We start from the raw sequence: 20,086 nt of genomic DNA on the forward strand, positions 1-20,086 counted from the left end.
AAAATGAGGGAACACTAATGGCATAGATTACTCATTGTTGTCACTTTTATTGTTTGTTACCACCACCAGTTTCAATTGGACCCATTTCTTCAGTGCTGTGTGTCTACGTGAGCATTCATGGAAGATAGATGCCATAAATTTCAACAGACTGAATATTTCCTCCTTTTTGATAACAGGTTTCACAATGGCACATGGGAACTGTCATGGCCAAGAATGACTTAGCATCACTTTTTGTTAAGATTTGTTATGTGTCAAGCATCAACTCGGAGAATATGGCATATGATTCTGAATCCCAAAACCAGATCCATTGAACTAAAAGCTAATTTATATGCCTTTCATGTTCAACTTTTGAATTTTTTGTTGATATAAACTTAACCTGCTCCATTTCATGTACAAAAAAATGGATTTCATTTTCAACGTTGTCAAATTATACTGTACCTGCCAGGGGGTACATACAAAACTGTTTCTGGAGGCACATACAATAATTACACTATCCAACTTACTCAATAGGAATAATCATATGTAAAAAAACTTGTGACAAATTACTTGTACTTGCAAACTAACACTAAATATTCTACATCCCAGGATGGCACACTGTAATGTTGTGATCTCACTCAGTGCATAACAGAATAACAATGTCATTTTTATTGGCTGCATGAAGCTTTATATCTATATCTGAATAAAATCTGGAAATTAGCTTTCAACCTAAACACACATAAAATATTTTAACAGCAAATAGTTTCAAAACATCAATCAAGCACCAAATCCCACTGTGTACTGTGCTGAGATATGGCAATAAACTTCTCACCTGTATTTAAGTTTTAAAGGAAACTTCTGTACATGTTTTCGTTTACTGCCATCATCCACATATCATAGAGCCAAACTGGAAAGACAATGTAATTAAACTTTCTCAGAGTCTATTCAGACCTTTTCATTGAGAAAAATATTTCACAAGCTGTTGCATGCGAAAGAATGGTTGTCTTTGGAAATTTTGATTCTTATGATTTTTCACTAGAATTTGAGACAATGGCTTCCTGTTTCAGCCAGTAAAAATTAATGAGTCCATTTTTATTGTAATGAAAGAAGATGGTATAAAATATAATTGTATATTTTTCAGATACTTATGCACCTTACACATTGTTACTCTATGATATTACACCAATAATTTGTTTATTTTTGGAAAGTGTAATTTACTTCTCAATGTTCCCATTCTTATCCTACAGTGCTGTTTACACATTTCTGCTGCTGTTTTTGTGTTTCAAATACAGATTTATAAGCAGCAACTTGAAGACAGTCTGATATGGAATGGAGTTGAGGTGTATTGGCTTGTAGTATATGAAACAGAATAAAGCTGCATGCAGTGTAACGAATGTAGCTGTTTATGTGACTCGTATATAACTATTCATAGTCTTGAGATATATTCGTTGATACAAGTTTGTTACTTAAAGCAAAACAAAATACCAAGTAGGTCATAAGGTGGCACAGTGTTGAGGCCTTAGACCTGGAACAAAGGAGGGTTCAAACTTCTGCACAACCATCCACATTTAAGTTTCCTGTGGTTTTTCTGAGATTTTTAAAGTGAATGCTGGGATTGTTCCACTGAAAAGACCACAGTATTTTTACTGCTCTTTCCTTGTAGAATGAGCTAAATTTACTCTGATTAAAGCTGCTTGCAATAGCAGCACAATGCGGTCACACACTCACAAGGATTTTATTGACAGGAACTACTTTTTAAATTATCTTGTTCAGTTGTTATTTTGACCTCTTGATCAGCATACTTATGTAATCAGTGAACACATTAAGGTAACTTAAAACCTATTAAATATATGCCAGGTTAATATACACAGTGAATAAATGGAACCTAGCAAATTATGATGTTCAAAGCCACTATATTTTATGTTCCACCATTTGAGTGCATCTTTACCATATGTTGAGGTAATCATCTTGCTTATGCAGGTTAACCTCCCCCTCCCTTCTCTAAATCTTGTAAAGCAATCTCATTAATAGCACAACACCAACATTCCTTGTAGTATGTTATGATGTACACAGTAAGTCATTTTGGTGGCTCACAGAAAAAGCTAGTAATATCATTTTTGTCTTGTTTATCTCCCTCCATAACTTCAATACAGTGGTCAAACTGGTTCTATATCTAAACTTAATTTCTGAGACATGGTTCTGTATTCTATTGCAGGCTACTTTATGAAAACTATAAACTACAAGAAATGAAACTGATCTGTAATTAGAAGCGCAATGTTTGCTTCGTTGTTGTTATCTTTAGTCCGAAGACTGGTTTGATGCAGCCCTCCATGTGAGTCTGTTCTGTGCAAGTCTCTCTATCTCTGCATAACTACTGCAACATGTGTCCAGTTGAACCTGCTTATGGTACTTGTCTGGACCAATTATTCAAAGCTTTGTCTCAAGATGCAACTGTAATTGGAAATGGTTTGTTCCCACTTTTGTATTGCATTCTTTAAGTGTAAATACAGTGTCCACAAACTGCAAATTTTTAACAGGATCACACCATTAAGTCTGGATAAGATTTTAACTTATTTTTATAGAAACTTTTATAGCAAATGTGTTACAAAAATTATCATCATCTCTGGAATACTAATATGCAAGCATGCCTTTAATACAGATGACTAGTATTAGTGTGTGCAATATTAACCTGAGTAACATTAGCATGCATATATGGTTTAATTTTATACCTTGAACCTTCTGACATTGCTTGTTAAAACACATTGAAACTGATGCCCATTAACTTAAATTCATCTCCTAACCTTTTGCCATTAGTTTAGTTTATTCTTAACATTTCCCCAGAAAATGTTTGCTTAGCACTTTTTTGTCCCTATTTTCTCTGCTGCTCAGATGAAATTTTGAGCTCTTCATAGAAACATTTGAAATGAGTCAATTCTTGACCGCAGTCCATTTTGTCAAGCAAAACAGAGTTATCCTCTCTGGAGCAATTATATTCTGATCTACTATGTTAACCATTTACTCTCCATTTTCTCTGTTTTAACTTACACTTAACCACACCGAACTGCACTCTGTCTTAAGAAGTTAGTTTGAGACTGCCATGAAGACATTTCTAAATGAGTTAATCCTCTTTATCTACAGAGTCAGCCGACTGTAAGTCTGCAAAGCATTTCTGTAATTTCTAAATATTGTGGGTGTCATTACACTGCTTTTGATCTTTCAGCAGTTAACACCAATAATTCTGTTACAACTCATCCTGCATATCTTAAGACTAAACATTGTTACTCTCTGAATTCAGTAGACATTGCACTGATGTTACTGAATGCACTCATACATTTTGTAATGAATATAGTCTGTGGAAGACATATACGAGGTGGTCAGAAATGGCGTGAAAAGTTTGTAAAGGTGTTGCAGGGGAGGTTGAGCCGAGAAATAATTGTTAAGGAAAAAATTAAATACACTCCTGGAAATGGAAAAAAGAACACATTGACACCGGTGTGTCAGACCCACCATACTTGCTCCGGACACTGCGAGAGGGCTGTACAAGCAATGATCACACGCACTGCACAGCGGACAAACCAGGAACCGCGGTGTTGGCCGTCGAATGGCGCTAGCTGCGCAGCATTTGTGCACCGCCGCCGTCAGTGTCAGCCAGTTTGCCGTTGCATACGGAGCTCCATCGCAGTCTTTAACACTGGTAGCATGCCGTGACAGCGTGGACGTGAACCGTATGTGCAGTTGACGGACTTTGAGCGAGAGCGTATAGTGGGCATGCGGGAGGCCGGGTGGACGTACCGCCGAATTGCTCAACACGTGGGGCGTGAGGTCTCCACAGTACATCGATGTTGTCGCCAGTGGTCGGCGGAAGGTGCACGTGCCTGTTGACCTGGGACCGGACCGCAGCGACGCACAGATGCACGCCAAGACCGTAGGATCCTACGCAGTGCCGTAGGGGACCGCACCGCCACTTCCCAGCAAATAAGGGACACTGTTGCTCCTGGGGTATCGGCGAGGACCATTCGCAACCGTCTCCATGAAGCTGGGCTACGGTCCCGCGTACCGTTAGGCCGTCTTCCGCTCACGCCCCAACATCGTGCAGCCCGCCTCCAGTGGTGTCGCGACAGGCGTGAATGGAGGGACGAATGGAGACGTGTCGTCTTCAGCGATGAGAGTCGCTTCTGCCTTGGTGCCAATGATGGTCGTATGCGTGTTTGGCGCCGTGCAGGTGAGCGCCACAATCAGGACTGCATACGACCGAGGCACACAGGGCCAACACCCAGCATCATGGTGTGGGGAGCGATCTCCTACACTGGCCGTACACCACTGGTGATCGTCGAGGGGACACTGAATAGTGCACGGTACATCCAAACCGTCATCGAACCCATCGTTCTACCATTCCTAGACTGGCAAGGGAACTTGCTGTTCCAACAGGACAATGCACGTCCGCATGTATCCCGTGCCACCCAATGTGCTCTAGAAGGTGTAAGTCAACTACCCTGGCCAGCAAGATCTCCGGATCTGTCCCCCATTGAGCATGTTTGGGACTGGATGAAGCGTCGTCTCACGCGGTCTGCACGTCCAGCACGAACGCTGGTCCAACTGAGGCGCCAGGTGGAAATGGCATGGCAAGCCGTTCCACAGGACTACATCCAGCATCTCTACGATCGTCTCCATGGGAGAATAGCAGCCTGCATTACTGCGAAAGGTGGATATACACTGTACTAGTGCCGACATTGTGCATGCTCTGTTGCCTGTGTCTATGTGCCTGTGGTTCTGTCAGTGTGATCATGTGATGTGTATGACCCCAGGAATGTGTCAATAAAGTTTCCCCTTCCTGGGACAATGAATTCACGGTGTTCTTATTTCAATTTCCAGGAGTGTATGTTGTTCCATTTTGAAGTTATTTAGCAATGAAATTTAGTCAACCGGGTCATCGCACATGCAAATTCAAGCAGCCTGTTAAAGACAATATCACCAAATACGTTCTTTATTTGGTTTCCTCACACTGAACAAATATCCTTTTGCTCGTCTACCTTAAATTTATCACTTGCAAAAAAAAAGGGCACATTTCAACTGGTAATAAGTATTTCAATAAGTGGTAACTCTCAGATCCCCAGGTGCCTATGCATTACTACACTTTAGTGCATGCAGGTGCTTTAATTTGCATGGACAATGACCTGTTTGGCTAACTTTGGTGCTAAATAGCTCCAAAATGGCAAAATATATGAATTTTTTCTTAACAATTATCTCTCAACACAGCCTTATAAGCTTTTCAAACTGTTTCTGACCACCCCGTATGATACATTCACCAGGCAACTGTCAACTAATTTCCAAAATACTGCATTCAAACATACAAACTAACAGTTTCACTAGAGCATTTTTTATCACAAAAGGAGTATCCACAGTAATGTTCCTGCACAACTGACATCCATTTTTCCATTGTGTCACCAGAATATATTGATTTAATCAGCTACCTTACACTCTTGCTCACATTTTCCGAACTCCAAAGCTGCTGCTGTTGTGGAGGCTAGTTAACTAGCAGTACATATATTGCTTTTCAAACTATCCTTAAAAATATTTAATTCAAATTCTGCAAGCAGATGTGTTTTGGATTCTTTGGTCAAAGCCTGTTTAATTGGTAATCTGATGCTTTCTGCTAGTGAAACATTAGATTACCAATCAGTCTTTGGCTAAAGACCTCTAAACAGATACCATAAGCCCATGTGTCATGAAGTGGCAGTGAAAGTCCCCAAGATGACAGATGTCTATTGTAAAGAGAATCTGCATAAAGCTGGTTTTGCTAAACAAGTGCTCCAAAAATACTGACTAGATCAAAATTATTTGGGTCACTGGAAGTGTCCGATTCCACCAGTCTGCTTTGACTTGTGACCTAATGGTGGTGGTGTGTGTGACATCACTGCAGTGCAGTGGATATCGTGTTGTCTCCGACAGTGCTCCCTGTTGATTTTAATGTGTGGTACTGGGGTCAGACCTGGCTTGTTTATGTGTTTGGCATTTTTGTTAGGTCTGATTAGTTAGGTACTTGACATCGTTTTTTAATCCCTGTGTGTGTGTGTGTGTGTGTGTGTGTGTGTGTGTGTGTGCGCGTGCGTGCGTGCGCGTGGGGGGGGGGGGGGGGGGGTAGGGGTGTGTTTTGACCAACTTATATGATTTTATCAGAGGCTTTTGTTGGTAAGTAATTTTTGTTTTGGTTTTATTCTGTAATAATTGTGACATATTGTCTGTCGTATGTGTCTGGTATTTCAGTTGTGTTTTAATTGATCTAGCAAATACAGGCGTTTCGGTTCCAGTGGCATTCTGCAAGTTATGTAGGTGCGTGAAGTTTCTTGTTATTTTACTTGTGGACTACCAATAGGTATCTAGAGCTGTATTTGAGCTATATAGGTCAAGGGAAATGTTCAATTCCACTTTTCATCGTTGCAGGTGTTGGCTTTTTGGTATCAAGGGCTTTGTTTGAGCTATGTAGGTCAAGTGAAGAGTATTATTCCTGTTGGTTTTGTGGTTGTAGTGCTACATTTTAAGTTGAGATTTTTTTTTTGGACATGATTTGTTTTGGGATTGTGTGGAATTTGGTATTGTATTTTCATACATTCATCTTGTCCCCACCCTGCACCCCATATTTCCCACGGTTATCCCATTAGTTTCACTATATTATTGGAGTGAGATGTTCTTATGTCATTTAAATTTTTGTTCAGATTTGTTGGCATATGTACATAGGAACATCATTGCCATTTTGTATATGCTGGAAGTAGGTGTTTCCACCATATTTACGATGTCATGGGTCAAAGCAGACGGATGGAATCTGACACTTCCCTAATGCCAAATATTTTGGTACAGTCCATCTGCTACATTAATTGGACTATATTGGGCACTATGATAGTAAGAATCCTGTGCCCTGCACTTCACTATGGCATGGGCAATGCAAGTGTACATACAAATGACTTAGTACTGAATACGTATTACTGATAGAGATACTGCGAAGCACATATGGTTCATTGAGTCCAGTTTTCGTTTCTCTGCAATTACTCCATATGTCAAGATGGAGCTATTTTTCCAGCATTTCCGAAGACTTTGCGAATCTCCCAAATCTATAACATGTAACTCAGTAAACCCAAACACAGACACCTTAACAGTTGTTTCATTAGACAGCCAATATCAATGGCAAATTGTGTTGCAATCTAAATGTTAATACAAGTTGAATTTTGCAATTTTGATCAATAGATTGGGCTTAAATCAGTCTGGTGCATTATTCAGTTAAACAACACCTGACACTGAACAGTCCATATCTGCAAGAGCGAGAGTACAACTACTGCATGATAGGATTGAAGACAGTGAAGCACAGCACAACTGCCTTTACTCACTGCTGGTAGTACAGCAGTTCTTGTAAGGTAGCCACCATCAATAAATAACATCGAAGTTCATGTCACAACACCACGTTAATCTGAGGGCCCCGTTGACTGTACATGTGAAACTACACTCCAATAACATTCTGTTTGTAATGAGAAGCAAAACAATTTTTTGTTGCACTGGTAATTTGCACGAAGCACCTCCTGTGCAAAGTTTGCTAATTCCAATTACATGTCACACAAACAACACTGAAAAAAATATCTTCTCAAACACCAGGCAAAAGGCACATGACAACTCAGGGGGAATAGCCAGTACTATATTACTAGAGAACAATGGGACGAAAAGCAGCATCCATCGACCATGTCATATGTACTCTACACAGAGTAATAGGAAAAGGCCTAAAAGGAGGAAATTTTAAGAGACATTTGATGGAAATTTAATTAACACAATGTCCTCCTTTGCAAAAGATATCACTGCTCTGTAAATAAGAATACTACTTTATTTTCTTCTAATTTTTATCCTGCTAGCAATAAAGAAACCCTTTAATATAAAATACTCGAGTGGTTAATGTTTGATATGAAAAAGCGACTAAAGTAATTCATTTGAAACCTCCAGAATGACAAGCAATTATCATTCTTTGTACAAGTAAAGTGATCATTGAGTTGACCTGCAATTGCAATCACCATGGACATAATGTTTTCAAAACTTCATTCTTCTGGACCAAGACTTCAAATTTATGTGGCTGATGTGACTCAGTGTGGTGATTTAGTGTACTTCTAGAAACATTTGTTTAGCTAATCAGGGTGAAAAAATAAATATTTTACCATATGAAAATAATATCCAGTTTATTCCATTTTCTTTCTCAACATTTGCTTCCTTCCAGAATGAGATTTTCACTCTGCAGCACACACTCTGCTGCAGAGTGAAAATCTCATTCTGGAAACATCCTCCAGGCTGTGGCTAAGCCATGTCTCCGCAATATCCTTTCTTTCAGGAGCGCTAGTTCTGCAAGGTACACAGGAGAGCTTCTGTAAAAATTGGAAGGTAGGAGACGAGGTACTGGCAGAAGTAAAGCTGTGAGAACGGGGTGTGAGTCATGCTTGGGTAGCTCAGTTGGTAGAGCACTTGCCCACGAAAGACAAAGGTCCTGAGTTAGAGTCTCGGTCCGGCACACAGTTTTAATCTGCCAGATAGTTTCATTTGCTTTCTTCTTTGTCAACTATAATTCTCTGCAAATACTCAAAGCAAAGTTTAAAACTATTTATAAATAAAAATGCCGCAGACTGTTACATAAACAGAAACTTAGTCTTAAGTTGTCTTTGTAAAAACTTCATGGGGGTCTCCCCTCCCCCCCTAAATTACAAAAGTCAAAGTGTGCAAATGTCTTATTACTTTCTCCAAATTAACAGTCTGACACAGCAACAAAATTACCCATCTCCTTTCAAAAATACACACTGAACAACAATCTTGTATCCTATAGTTCAAATGTTCCAGTCAACAAACTATTGAAAACAGTCTGCCATTGATCAATATTTGTAAGTGCGCAGTTACAAAGAAGTTTCTGTATGAATTACAACTCTTAATTTTTATCGCATAACAGCACTCCTCTGTCAGACCCAGCCTTACTATTATATCAATATGTAACTAACCAAAGTGGAGAAAGCTAAACAGTTTTGCTGTTATCGCACATAGTACTTAGTTTACCATTGAGTTACATCCATGTCATTGATATCATCAATTCTATATCCAAAAACTGAATATGAACATGCAGTCTACTTTGGCAATTAAAACAAGAGTTCAATGTTAGGAGTCTTAGGTCTGAACGAAATTATCTGGCCAACACATAAAAGTATTAAACCAGTCTGATCATGCAAATCAAATGTAACAGGCTGTAATTCCTTTCTAAACCGAAATTACCCAAGTCACACACCAATTGTGGGACGCAAAAATTAATAAATAAAAAGACAGCCATTAAATCTCGTAATTTCTGACATTTTTTGTGGGAAACTATAGCGTCTTTGAAACCGTAGCCATACGAACAGGAGAGCAGAGCTCACCGCCAGTGTGGCACGCGTTAACAGCGGCTCCCTACGACAGAGACCGGCAAACGTAAAATATTTTATCTTCATACCTTTGGCTCCCCAATTTCTCTCACTTCCACACCCAGTTCCTCTGCTCCGGTGTCTTCCTTTTCTGTAGCCATCGGGAAGTCCTCACTTGAAAACCTATCACAGAAAATTACATTACGTGCGGTACCTTGCTATGGCACGAAGCCGGTACGGCGTATAAAATGCAAGTACGCATTAATCATTACAGTACATTAATGTATATTCTACTAATAACTTTCTATACGCGTATTAAATATTCAATACATTTTGACGCGCAACTAACAGGTAGTTATTTCGACGCAAGTTGTGATCTCCCAAGTAAGAAGTTCGCGTAACAAACGTAAAATGAGAAATGATCAAAATTCAAAGAAGGGGTTGCAAATTAGCTAAAGGCGCTAGAGAATAAAGTAAGAATTGTCTTTCTATCTAAAATTAATAATTGACAAGTCCCCTAACCCCCGCAAGCACTACGTCCAGCTAACTTCTGACAGCGCCGACAGAGCCAGACACGTCTCTGGCTACGAGTCCTCTCCCTCTGGTTGTCAATCTCGATATAGAGTACCTCACTTTCGTTCGAGGTATTGACATCACTCTAGGTTTGACAGTTATGGAAATATTATCTATGTGTATGTCTCAGTTTAGTGTAAAAAATTATCGGTAAGTTTTCAGTTACTTTGTAATCCATTGTGTGATTTCATTTTTAACGATACACACTTCAGCGTTTTATATTGGCAAATGTTGACGTCACGGGTGTCGAACGTACGAAAAGTTCTCAAATATTTCAGTAAAGAAATTTCACTTTAGATGACAGAGAGATTCAGAAAAATTATTATTTTTTTCAAATACCAATTCCTAGTACTAAATTGATTCAGCTATGTTAAGGTTTTGGGCAAACGCTGCTTCAGTTTTGAAGGCATATTACATGATTGTAAAATCTATTATTATCCTTTTCTAAGAAGCGTGAGGGTGTCAAGATGTGACGATACTGCGTCTATTTGTTTGAGACTACTTTGAATCCTGACAACACAGAAGATCGTTGAATGTATATTCCAGGTGTGTTAAGCGATTATTACTCGCGCAAACAAAGTTGGCACTCGGCGCGGTGGTTGATGGGAGCGACTGTAAATGGAAAATTCCTTTACGGTCGCTCCCATCAGCCACGCGCCTAGTGTCAACTTTGTTTGCTCTTGTAATCCATATCCCAGAGCTTATAGACTAGCGTTCCGCAATCATTGTTAAATGGTAACTGGAAACCACTGAATAACGTTGTTTGTGTACAGCCAACTATGCGGTTGGGTCTCATGACCGAATGAAAGTAAATTTTCTACACTTTATTGGTCGATGGTTACTTTTATTGCTGCTGCTTAAAATATGAATAGGGAAAGGACAACAATGGTTCAAATCGTATTTCTGTATTTGTTCAATCTGTTTGTTTAGTTACGTAATTTATGCCCACATTGGAGTACTATAATCAAACATTATACAACAGAGTCCACAATGAATAAGTTTACATCTTAACAGTCCTTACCCAAAAGATCCTCACTCGGAGTGATCTAGAGGCTCTTTCTTCTGCACATACAACATACGTCTTCTGTTGTGATGTTATGAATGTCAGTCATATGTATTTCTTCTCCAGTAGCAGCATCTCTTCTCTGTGTTCAATCTGATGTTTGTTAATGTTCATTTCATTTATATCCATACGTACTTCTTAAAACCACTTTTTTTTGTCTTACTGTTCCGAAAGTAGTCAAAAAGTTGTTTCAGGAGCATGGTATTTGGTAGGTGTGAAATGTGACAAAAAATACAACCCTTCTTTCTCGCATTGTATCTTCAATGGATTCATTTTCTTGGTAAACCACCGAATTGGGCAATAGTTCCCACTCACAATTTATTTGTTGTTTTTTACTGATAACCATTCTGAGTATTCTTGTAACAACTTTCTGCAGTTTATCAGTTGTTGCTTGAGTGTTTAGTTTAAATAAAGTTTCAGTTGCATACGTTGCCTCCAGTTTAACAGAAGAGGAATAATGCTGAAGTTTAACAGGTATTGAAAGTGATCTTTTGTGTAAGTTGGCCATGTAGTTCTTTGTGCACATTACAATTTTGATGACCTGCTGTCTACTGATGCTGTTTCACTGACATTCTAAGTAATCATCTCAGCAAGACACATAACCTTTTTCACCACCTTAATTTTTTGAGCATTGTGGAGTGTAATGTGGGATGTGTCAACTGGGAAGGTGGGTATCATTTATGTTCTCTCAAAAGAAATTTTCCACCCCTCCTTTACCACAAATCGTTCAAGTTCTTCAATCTGAAACTTTGCTTTATCAATACTATTTCCTAACAACAACAAATGATCTGTAAAAGCAAGACAATTAAGTCAAATCTCTCTTCCAATCTTAACCGATAGTGGATATATCTTGCAGTATGCATGCATAACATTCTATAGCACACAATTAAACAGTAATGGAGACAATCCATAACCTTGTCGAATGCTGTTGGAATGTCAAGACGTCCAGGGAATTCCTTCCCAAATCTTACTCTAGATATTTCTAAGAGTGACGTCAATGGGGTTGACAAGTTTCTGATGTAAACCAAATTGTGTGAGGATAGACAGGAGAAATGCACAATGGATACTGTCATTAGTTTTTTTTATATATATATATCGACGAAGGTGATCACTAGCTTGTTGCCGGCCGCAGTGGTCTCACGGTTCTAGGCGCTCAGTCCGGAGCCGCGCGACCGCTATGGTCGCAGGTTCGAATCCTGCCTCGGGCATGGATGTGTGTGATGTCTTTAGGTTAGTTAGGTTTAAGTAGTTCTAAGTTCTAGGGGACTGATGACCAAAGATGTTAAGTCCCATAGTGCTCAGAGCCATGTGAACCATTTGAACTAGCTTGTTGCTCCTGATCCTGCAGCGTTTCATTATCCATTTAAGAGTAATAATTTGATGAAGACAGCTTCATCCCAGACGAAAACCTCCTTGATATTCACCTAATTCACCATCAAGCTGTTTATGAATTCTGGAATCAGAACCTTAGAGAAAATTTTGTAAGTGGTATGCAGCAAAGACATACCTCTGTAATTATTTGGATCCAATGTGAGACTTGAGTTTCTCCTGGCATATACAACTTTCAAACAGCTTACGGGTATTCAGCCAGGTAATATTTTCAGCGACCGCCGATATTTCGGCGGGAGTACACCCTCAGGGCAGTTTGGCTTGAAAAGGGTGGGGTGTACTACCGCCAAAATATCTGTGGTCGGTGAAAATATTACCTGGCTGAGTACCCATAAGTTATGTGAATGTTTGGATCCAGTTTATCTCCTTTCTTGTGTAGTAGATGGTCTATTGCAACATTCCTCTGGCATTTTGTCAATATTCAAAATGTCAATAAGATGTTCATTGTAATTCAGAATAGTTTGTAGATTTGCACACTTGCAAAGTTCTACAACTAGTTGATTCTTATTAGATGCATTATAGAGTCAAATTCCAAGCAACATACAGGTCCCACAGTATTTAATTACTATTTGAAGTATTCAGCCAAAATCTTTGAATTGTTATAATTGTTATGTGCCATCTTTCTGTTCGTATTGTCCATCATAAGAGTAAGTGGAGTATATTTCGATTCATACTGTTTAAATGTGTGGTTGGAATCCCTCATCTTATCGAGACTGAAAGCATCCTTCATAGATTTTAGTGAGTCCTGATGAAATTCCATTTGACCCTTCTAATTTCTTCTTCTTCATTACTTCCTCCCTGGAACTTCCGGTTTTCTTTTGTTGATCACTTACTCAAACTTCATGCTGGTATGGGATTGCCATATCACATTCCCCCAAGCATGTTTCTTCTGTTTCCATAAGGGAGTAACTTCTTCAGCCAAGACTTTTAATCCGTTGATAATTGCTGGTAGATTGTCACTTAAAGGTGCTCTAGATTTCTTGTAATAAATTGGATTATTAATAATATAACTAGGATCATAACTTCTCTTTCTATTTGACTTTTGAGGTTTGTTTTTCCTTTCAGGTTTCAGTTTGATTTTGATTTTTGACATGTAGTGATCTGAGTCAATATTGACTTCGTGGAGGACTTTAACATTACAGATTTCCTTATGAAATTTCCAATACATGGCCACATGATCTATCAGAAACTCTCCTATCTTGACATTGGCACATTTCCAAGTCATTAACTTATATGGTCTTCTCTTAAACTTTGTTGCCTCCAAAACCAACTCATGTGTAGTACAAAATTCAATTAACTGTCCTCCATTCCTGTTTGTAAGTTTATGTGCTGGCCACCACACCAACACACTTCGAAATTTCTTCTCTCATCCTATCTTTGCATTAACGTCTCCAAGTAGAATTTTAATATTAGTATCTGGTATGGTCATTACCAACTGGTCAAGTTCATCCCAAAATTTTTGCACTCCATCCTTAACAGTTCTATTTTCAATATTAGTTGGAACATGATCGTGTATTGGTATGTAGATTTTGTTTTGCACATTATTTGTTAGCAGTACCATTCATGTGGAATCAGATGAAAAATCCTCAATGGAATCCAATTTTCTATTGTGTACCAAGGAACCCATCCCAAAATGGGTAAAATTTTCTATTGATCGTTCTCCTGGTGGTCCTTTATAAAGCTGATATCCTCCAGATTCGACTGGAACCTGATTATTATTACACGTCTCTTGAAGGGCTACAATAACTATCTTATGCTGATCTAAGATACCCGTTAGATGTTTCAACTTACCAGCTTTCCATAAATAACTGTTGCAAAATAGGAAAAACTTCTTGGCTGCTTCAATTTTAGCCTATTCTTGCGTGAAATATGTTGCATGCTTGATTGTTTATTCAGTGCATCGCTAGGTGCTTCGACTCGCCTTAGTTTTTTATCCAAATGGTATTTTCACTTGGATGATCTTGTTGTGACTGTCCAAACCGTTGGATTGTTTCGATAGAAGACCCCTCTGTTTGTTTCACTGTCTGATCAAAGGTCAAGTGTCTTCCAAAGTCGGTTTATAATTTTAGATGTGATCTAGAAAGGTGATGGATGAAATGTGGAATAAGCCTTCCTACAATTGTCAATTGTTACCACTTTTGGCTAGCATTCTTTGGAAGTGATTAAAATCCATCTTTGGTGTGTAGTGGAAAAAATGTGTTTTGAGGTATGTGGAGTAAATTTTTACCACAGTATAATATCCGCTCTGTTATGTATACTCATGAAAAAATGCTGTAATTGTGTGTTTTATGGTCATAGTCATATACTCGTGTATCACACTGCATTCCAAAAATTCGTAATGTTTTGCACTTTTTTCGAAACTTACAGAATAACAAATTGCACCCTATGGGGCACAGCAATCAGTTTAAATCAGTTTAATGAGAGGCACAGTGTAACACATTTACAATAACGTGACCAGAGTAACCTCTGCACTTGTAGCCGCTGACAATGATGAGAGCCAAAGTGGGTCACAGGTAGATCCTTCTATGTTATATACCAACTGAGGAATTTGCAACATGCTGAGATCTGGTTGGCCTTAAAAAAATTTTTTTTTGATGTTTTCCTCATGCTGATGAAAGGACGAGTAACCAAAAAATAGAAAGAATGGAATAGGTTGCATTACAACAGATAAAAAAAGTAAAAAAAGTGTTTGAAGATCGTTGAAGATGATGGCTGATGATACAGGAAAAGAAAACTAAAACTAGCAAGAGAAATCTGTTTACCAAAGAACACAGTTTGTCTGGAATAATGAAAGACAAAATGTGTGCCCCTTTACACTACGCAGACAATGACGACATTTAAGATCAAAATGATGGCAAAGAAGAAAATGTTAGACCAACTGTTCGAGTCTATTACGTTTTCATAGTTCCCTTGCAAGAACACAGATCACTATACAGTTAAAGTGATCAGGAACAAGGTGATGATGGTGACTGTGAAGTGAATTTCCCCATAGGTGACAAAAAATCCAAACATTTGTATACCCAAATACAGATGGTACAATATGTGTGTCAGAAAAAGTGAAGCAATGGCTTTTATTAAAATATTCCTGGGTATTATGGCATGGTTGGGCGAATTTCTTGTTGGTGGTTTTGAACAAGAAATTCGTCTGACCACAGCACAATAGTGTGGAATACTATAACAAATGTGACATTTACAGTTATTAAAGTTAATATTGTAGCAATGGTTGTACCAAAACCTGTTTTTGGGGGGTAAACCAAAAGGCAGCAGGGTGCCTTAAATGTTATACCAGTCTAAAAATTTTATGTCCAATGAATATTGAATTGTAAAAACATTGAAATTATTTTGAAAAATGTTAAATATTAATTTTCTTTAGCACATAATTGTAGCTTGTATTCTGCAGCAGTTGAATAAAATAAGTTACGCCAATATGAACGTAATTGCAATTGCAGGCTTTCTCAGCATATTCCAATGATGAACTTTTATTGGGTGATCAGCTGAGTGGTGGTGTCGTCTTGTTGCAATGTTTCAATGAGTTTTGTACCCATCATGGTCAAGCAAGGTGTACACAAGACGATGCCACCACTTGGCTGATCAACCAAGAAGAATTCATCAATATGAATGTAGTTTTTCATGTTTGTTATACTGCACCTCAGTATGCGTTACCCTCTGGCCCACGCTGGGGCACAATGTAACAGTTTACATTTATACTGAACATTCTCAGTAAATACACCAATTTCAAAGCCTCATGGAGTTCGTAAGTTTTAAATAATCGTTAAGGTCTCTTTAAAGAAAAATACATAAAAAGAACCATGGCTTTACAAGCATATTTTTTTATAAAGTTTAAGAAATTAACTTTTCTGTTAATTTGTGCTCCATCTTCACTTACAGAAAAAGTGAACTACCAATAATCATTATGGACCCTAAAAGCTAATCATATAGAGAGCCAAAGCATCAGCATCTAATTATTGTAATCTAGAAGAAAATAAAATCACAGTTATGTGGGAAAATAAAGTATTTTGGTTTCTGCTTCCCCAGTGGTGTCATCTGGGAGTCACAAATGGATAATATGTTGTGGTAGCACTGAGTATACTTCAACATTAAGTAATTATTGGTAAAGTGCTACAGAATTAACTCCTTGAAACAAGTTTTCTCTGATAGTTTTAGTCCAAAACATGTTGTATACATCGATGGAAATGAGAAACTGAAGAATTTACGTACAACATGTACTCAGAATACTATCTTATTCTCTGCAATTATTCCCATAATGTGTCTGTCACTATATGCAGGATTTCTTCTTTAGGTAGTCCAATAAAGTGTAGCAAAACGTGATTTTTACTGTCCACAGCTGAGAAGAATGCATACAGCAGCGACGTGGCTGCAAATGAGGTGATACGGTCCAACCAGCATGTTATGTGCTGTTCTGGAACATCGTCTTGAATGCAGTTATGTCATTATAATAGCTGTGACTGACTTGAAAAATTCGAATGACATAAACCTGTTAATTTGTCTATGGTAGAGTCGGTGAAAGAAGATACCTGTGAGGTGGTAATACTGTAGCCAGTTTTGAGTTGTGAATTGCAAACAGCTGCAGTCAATAGCAGCTAGCGACTATAGAACTGCAACAACACTGAGTTGCCATAGAGATGTATACGAGATAACATTACGTGATGGGTTGGCGAATATGCCTGAAACAGCCACACCAAGACCCTGCAACTGTCAGCGATCTTGTCTCACTGATCCAACTATAACCACCTCAGTAAACTGATACTTCTGAAATAATACGAGGGATATTCGGAAAGCAAGTTCCGATCGGTCAAGAAATGGAAACCACTGTGAAAATCTAATAAAGGTTTGCAGTGTCTCTAGTACGCCTATCGGTTGCACCGCTTCGCTCTTTTCAGTTCTGAGCACATGGTGAGCACATAAAGATGGATAGAAAGTAGTGTCTCCCGCCAAGTATGAGGTCCTGGTGAGAGATTTCGCCAGCTGTTATGCAGCCCACATTACAGTGCTGTCATATGGTTCCTACTTCGTGATAATTCTCGGTCGCAGTCTGCAGGGGCAATGAAAATGCTCCTGCAGCGTTTTCGACGGGAAGCGTTTGATCACCCGCTCTACAGCCCGTAATTGGCTCCCTCTGTGTTTCATCTCTGCTCACATTAACTACTGGCTATGAAGATACCATTTTCGCACAGACAATGAACTGTAGAAGAGCGTAGAGAATTGGCGGGAAGCAGAGGCGGCTGCCTTCTATGACGAGGTTATTGGAAAGTTGGTACAACGCTATGACAAATTGGTGACTATGTAGAGCAGTGGCTGAAAACTGTAGCTAACTGTTGCAGATAAAATATTTCTCATTATAACAGTGGTTTCCATTTCGTGATCAATCTGAACTTACTTTCCAATAGCCCTAGTATAAGTCAAATTCTCCATTTGTTTGTATGGAGTAATAATACTGCCAGTGTGCATTCCATTACTCAAACATGTTTTTTCACCATGATGTATGTATGACTACGAAGTCTTTCGCGACGGAGTCCTTGCATAAAAAGTTGATGATGATGATGATGATGTTTGGTTTGTGGGGCGCTCAACTGCGTGGTTATCAGCGCCCGTACAATTATCCAATCTTTGCTCAGTCCAATTTCGCCACTTTCCTGCATGATGATGAAATGATGAGGACAACACAAACACCCAGTCATCTCGAGGCACGTGAAAATCCCTGACCCCGCTGGGAATCGAACCCGGGACCCCGTGCTCGGGAAGTGAGAACGCTACCGCGAGACCACGAGCGGCGGACCATAAAAAGTTCTCGGTTTACTTGCCGCGTCAAATTTGGATAAAATCCCAAGCTTTCGATGACTACCTCCGTCATTTTCGTCAGGGGTAAAACTGACTGCCGTGGACCGGTGAGGCTTCCGCTTTTATAAGCAGTGGACGGCTTCTCATTGGCTGGACGACGTCACGGTGAAACCGATGCGTACTGAGGTGGCGGCCTCTATATCCATAAATTTTGTTTGCGCGCTTTATCCAGCGTTGCTTGCAGCGCCATCCATCGCAACAGGCGGAGAACTGCGAGGAATCTAAGAAGTCTCCCTCTGCGCTCTTTCTATATCAATTGCGCGCTTCCATGCATTGCTGAGTGCATAACCTGAATCTCTGTTGAAATTATTTTCACAGAGTCTAATTTCAACTGCTTCCCTGATGACAGAGTCCCAATAGTTTGAAGCGTAAGCAAGTAGTCTTGTTTCATCGAATAAAATCTTATGTTTATTTAACAAACTGTGCTCAGCCACCGCTGATTTTTCTAGATACCTGTATTTCAGGTGACGCTGATGTTCCACACTGCGATCGGCGACAGTTCTTGTAGACTGGCCCACATAACTTTTGCCACACTCGCAAGGAATGCTGTAAATTCCCAGTACTCTCAGGCCAAGATTATCTTTCACGGGTCAAAACTAAGTTTCATCCTCACAGCCCTTCTTCTGTCAGTTAAATAGGGAGGAGAGAATAGGTAGGTGAAAACTGCACATTGAAGGCCTCTATAAGGGAGAGAGCTAGTCTGAAGACATGACAGAAGAAGAAATAGGAGTCGCCAGTGAACAGATAGGAATCCAGTAACAGAACCAAAATTTAAAAGAGCTTTGGAAGACTTAAGATCAAAAAAGGCAGAAGAGGTAGAGAAAATTCCATCAAAATTTCTAAAATCGCTGGGGGAAGTTGCAACAAAAAGAGATGAGACTGGCGATATACCATCAGATTTTCAGAAAAACGTCATCAACATAATTTTGCAAACAGCAAGAGTCAACAAGTGCGAGAATTATCGCAGAATCAGCTTAACACTCAAGGATCCAAGTTGCTGATCAGAATAATATGCAGAGGAACAAGAAAAAAGATGATGATCTCTTAGATGACGATCATTTTGGCTTTAGGATATGTAAAGACAGCAGAGAGGCAGTTCTGACATTGTGGTTGATGATGCTGGCAAGATTGAAGAAAAATCAAGAGACATTCATAGGATATGTCGACCTGTAGGAAGTGTTTGACAATGTAAAATGGTGCAAGATGTTCGAAATTCTGCGAAAAATAGGGGTATGTAATAGGGAACGACAGGTAATATACAATACTAACGAACTTGGCAAAGCTTTGCAATTGTTAAATATGTCAGGGAATTTTATATATATGCCCTAATCTCTTTGTGCTCTCTCTCTCTCTGTCCATCTCTTCCTCATCCATTTCGCTGCCCATCTCTTCACTCCCCTCTCCATGTCCACTTCCTTTTCTGCTCTGTCCATTTCTTCTTCCACCACCTCCTTGACTTTGAGCTTTATTTTTTGTTACTGCAAACGGCACTTCAATTGGGAGTTGAATTCGCTTAAAATGTTTCATATCATTGGTGTGCTGGATATAACAGAGACCTCTCCAGCTACTAGATCTGCGAGGATAGTAGCTTCAATGACAGTGTTTTGCATAGTTTTAATCTGTGAATGGGTAGAATTACAACATCTCAGACGATTTAGATTCTGTGGTATTATTCTAATCATAGGCCTATAAGCTATAGAAACAACTTTTCTGTTTCTCTTAAAACCAACTATGAAGAAGAAAATCCACTAAAACCAACTGTGAAACAGAAAATAAAACTGCACATTGTTGCATACATAGTATCTGTTTAAAATTACAT

General features: G+C 39.0%; 1 protein-coding gene across 3 annotated transcripts in view; it reads right to left on the reverse strand.

Moving 5' to 3' along the window:
* Nucleotides 1-9,996, reverse strand: part of LOC124795619 (histone-lysine N-trimethyltransferase SMYD5) — a 76,224-nt gene extending 66,228 nt beyond the window's left edge. The window contains exons 1-2 of one of the 3 annotated variants that reach the window (XM_047259701.1): nt 9,906-9,996; nt 9,473-9,566 (exon numbers count right to left, since the gene is read on the reverse strand). In XM_047259701.1, coding sequence (XP_047115657.1) covers nt 9,473-9,544 — 72 coding nt within the window. In that variant the 5' untranslated portion in view covers nt 9,545-9,566; nt 9,906-9,996. The other 2 variants (XM_047259709.1, XM_047259694.1) reach the window with 2 other exon arrangements.
* Nucleotides 9,997-20,086: the final 10,090 nt, after the last annotated feature.

This window comes from Schistocerca piceifrons, chromosome 1 (assembly GCF_021461385.2).
Source record: "Schistocerca piceifrons isolate TAMUIC-IGC-003096 chromosome 1, iqSchPice1.1, whole genome shotgun sequence".
Taxonomy (NCBI): domain Eukaryota; kingdom Metazoa; phylum Arthropoda; class Insecta; order Orthoptera; family Acrididae; genus Schistocerca; species Schistocerca piceifrons.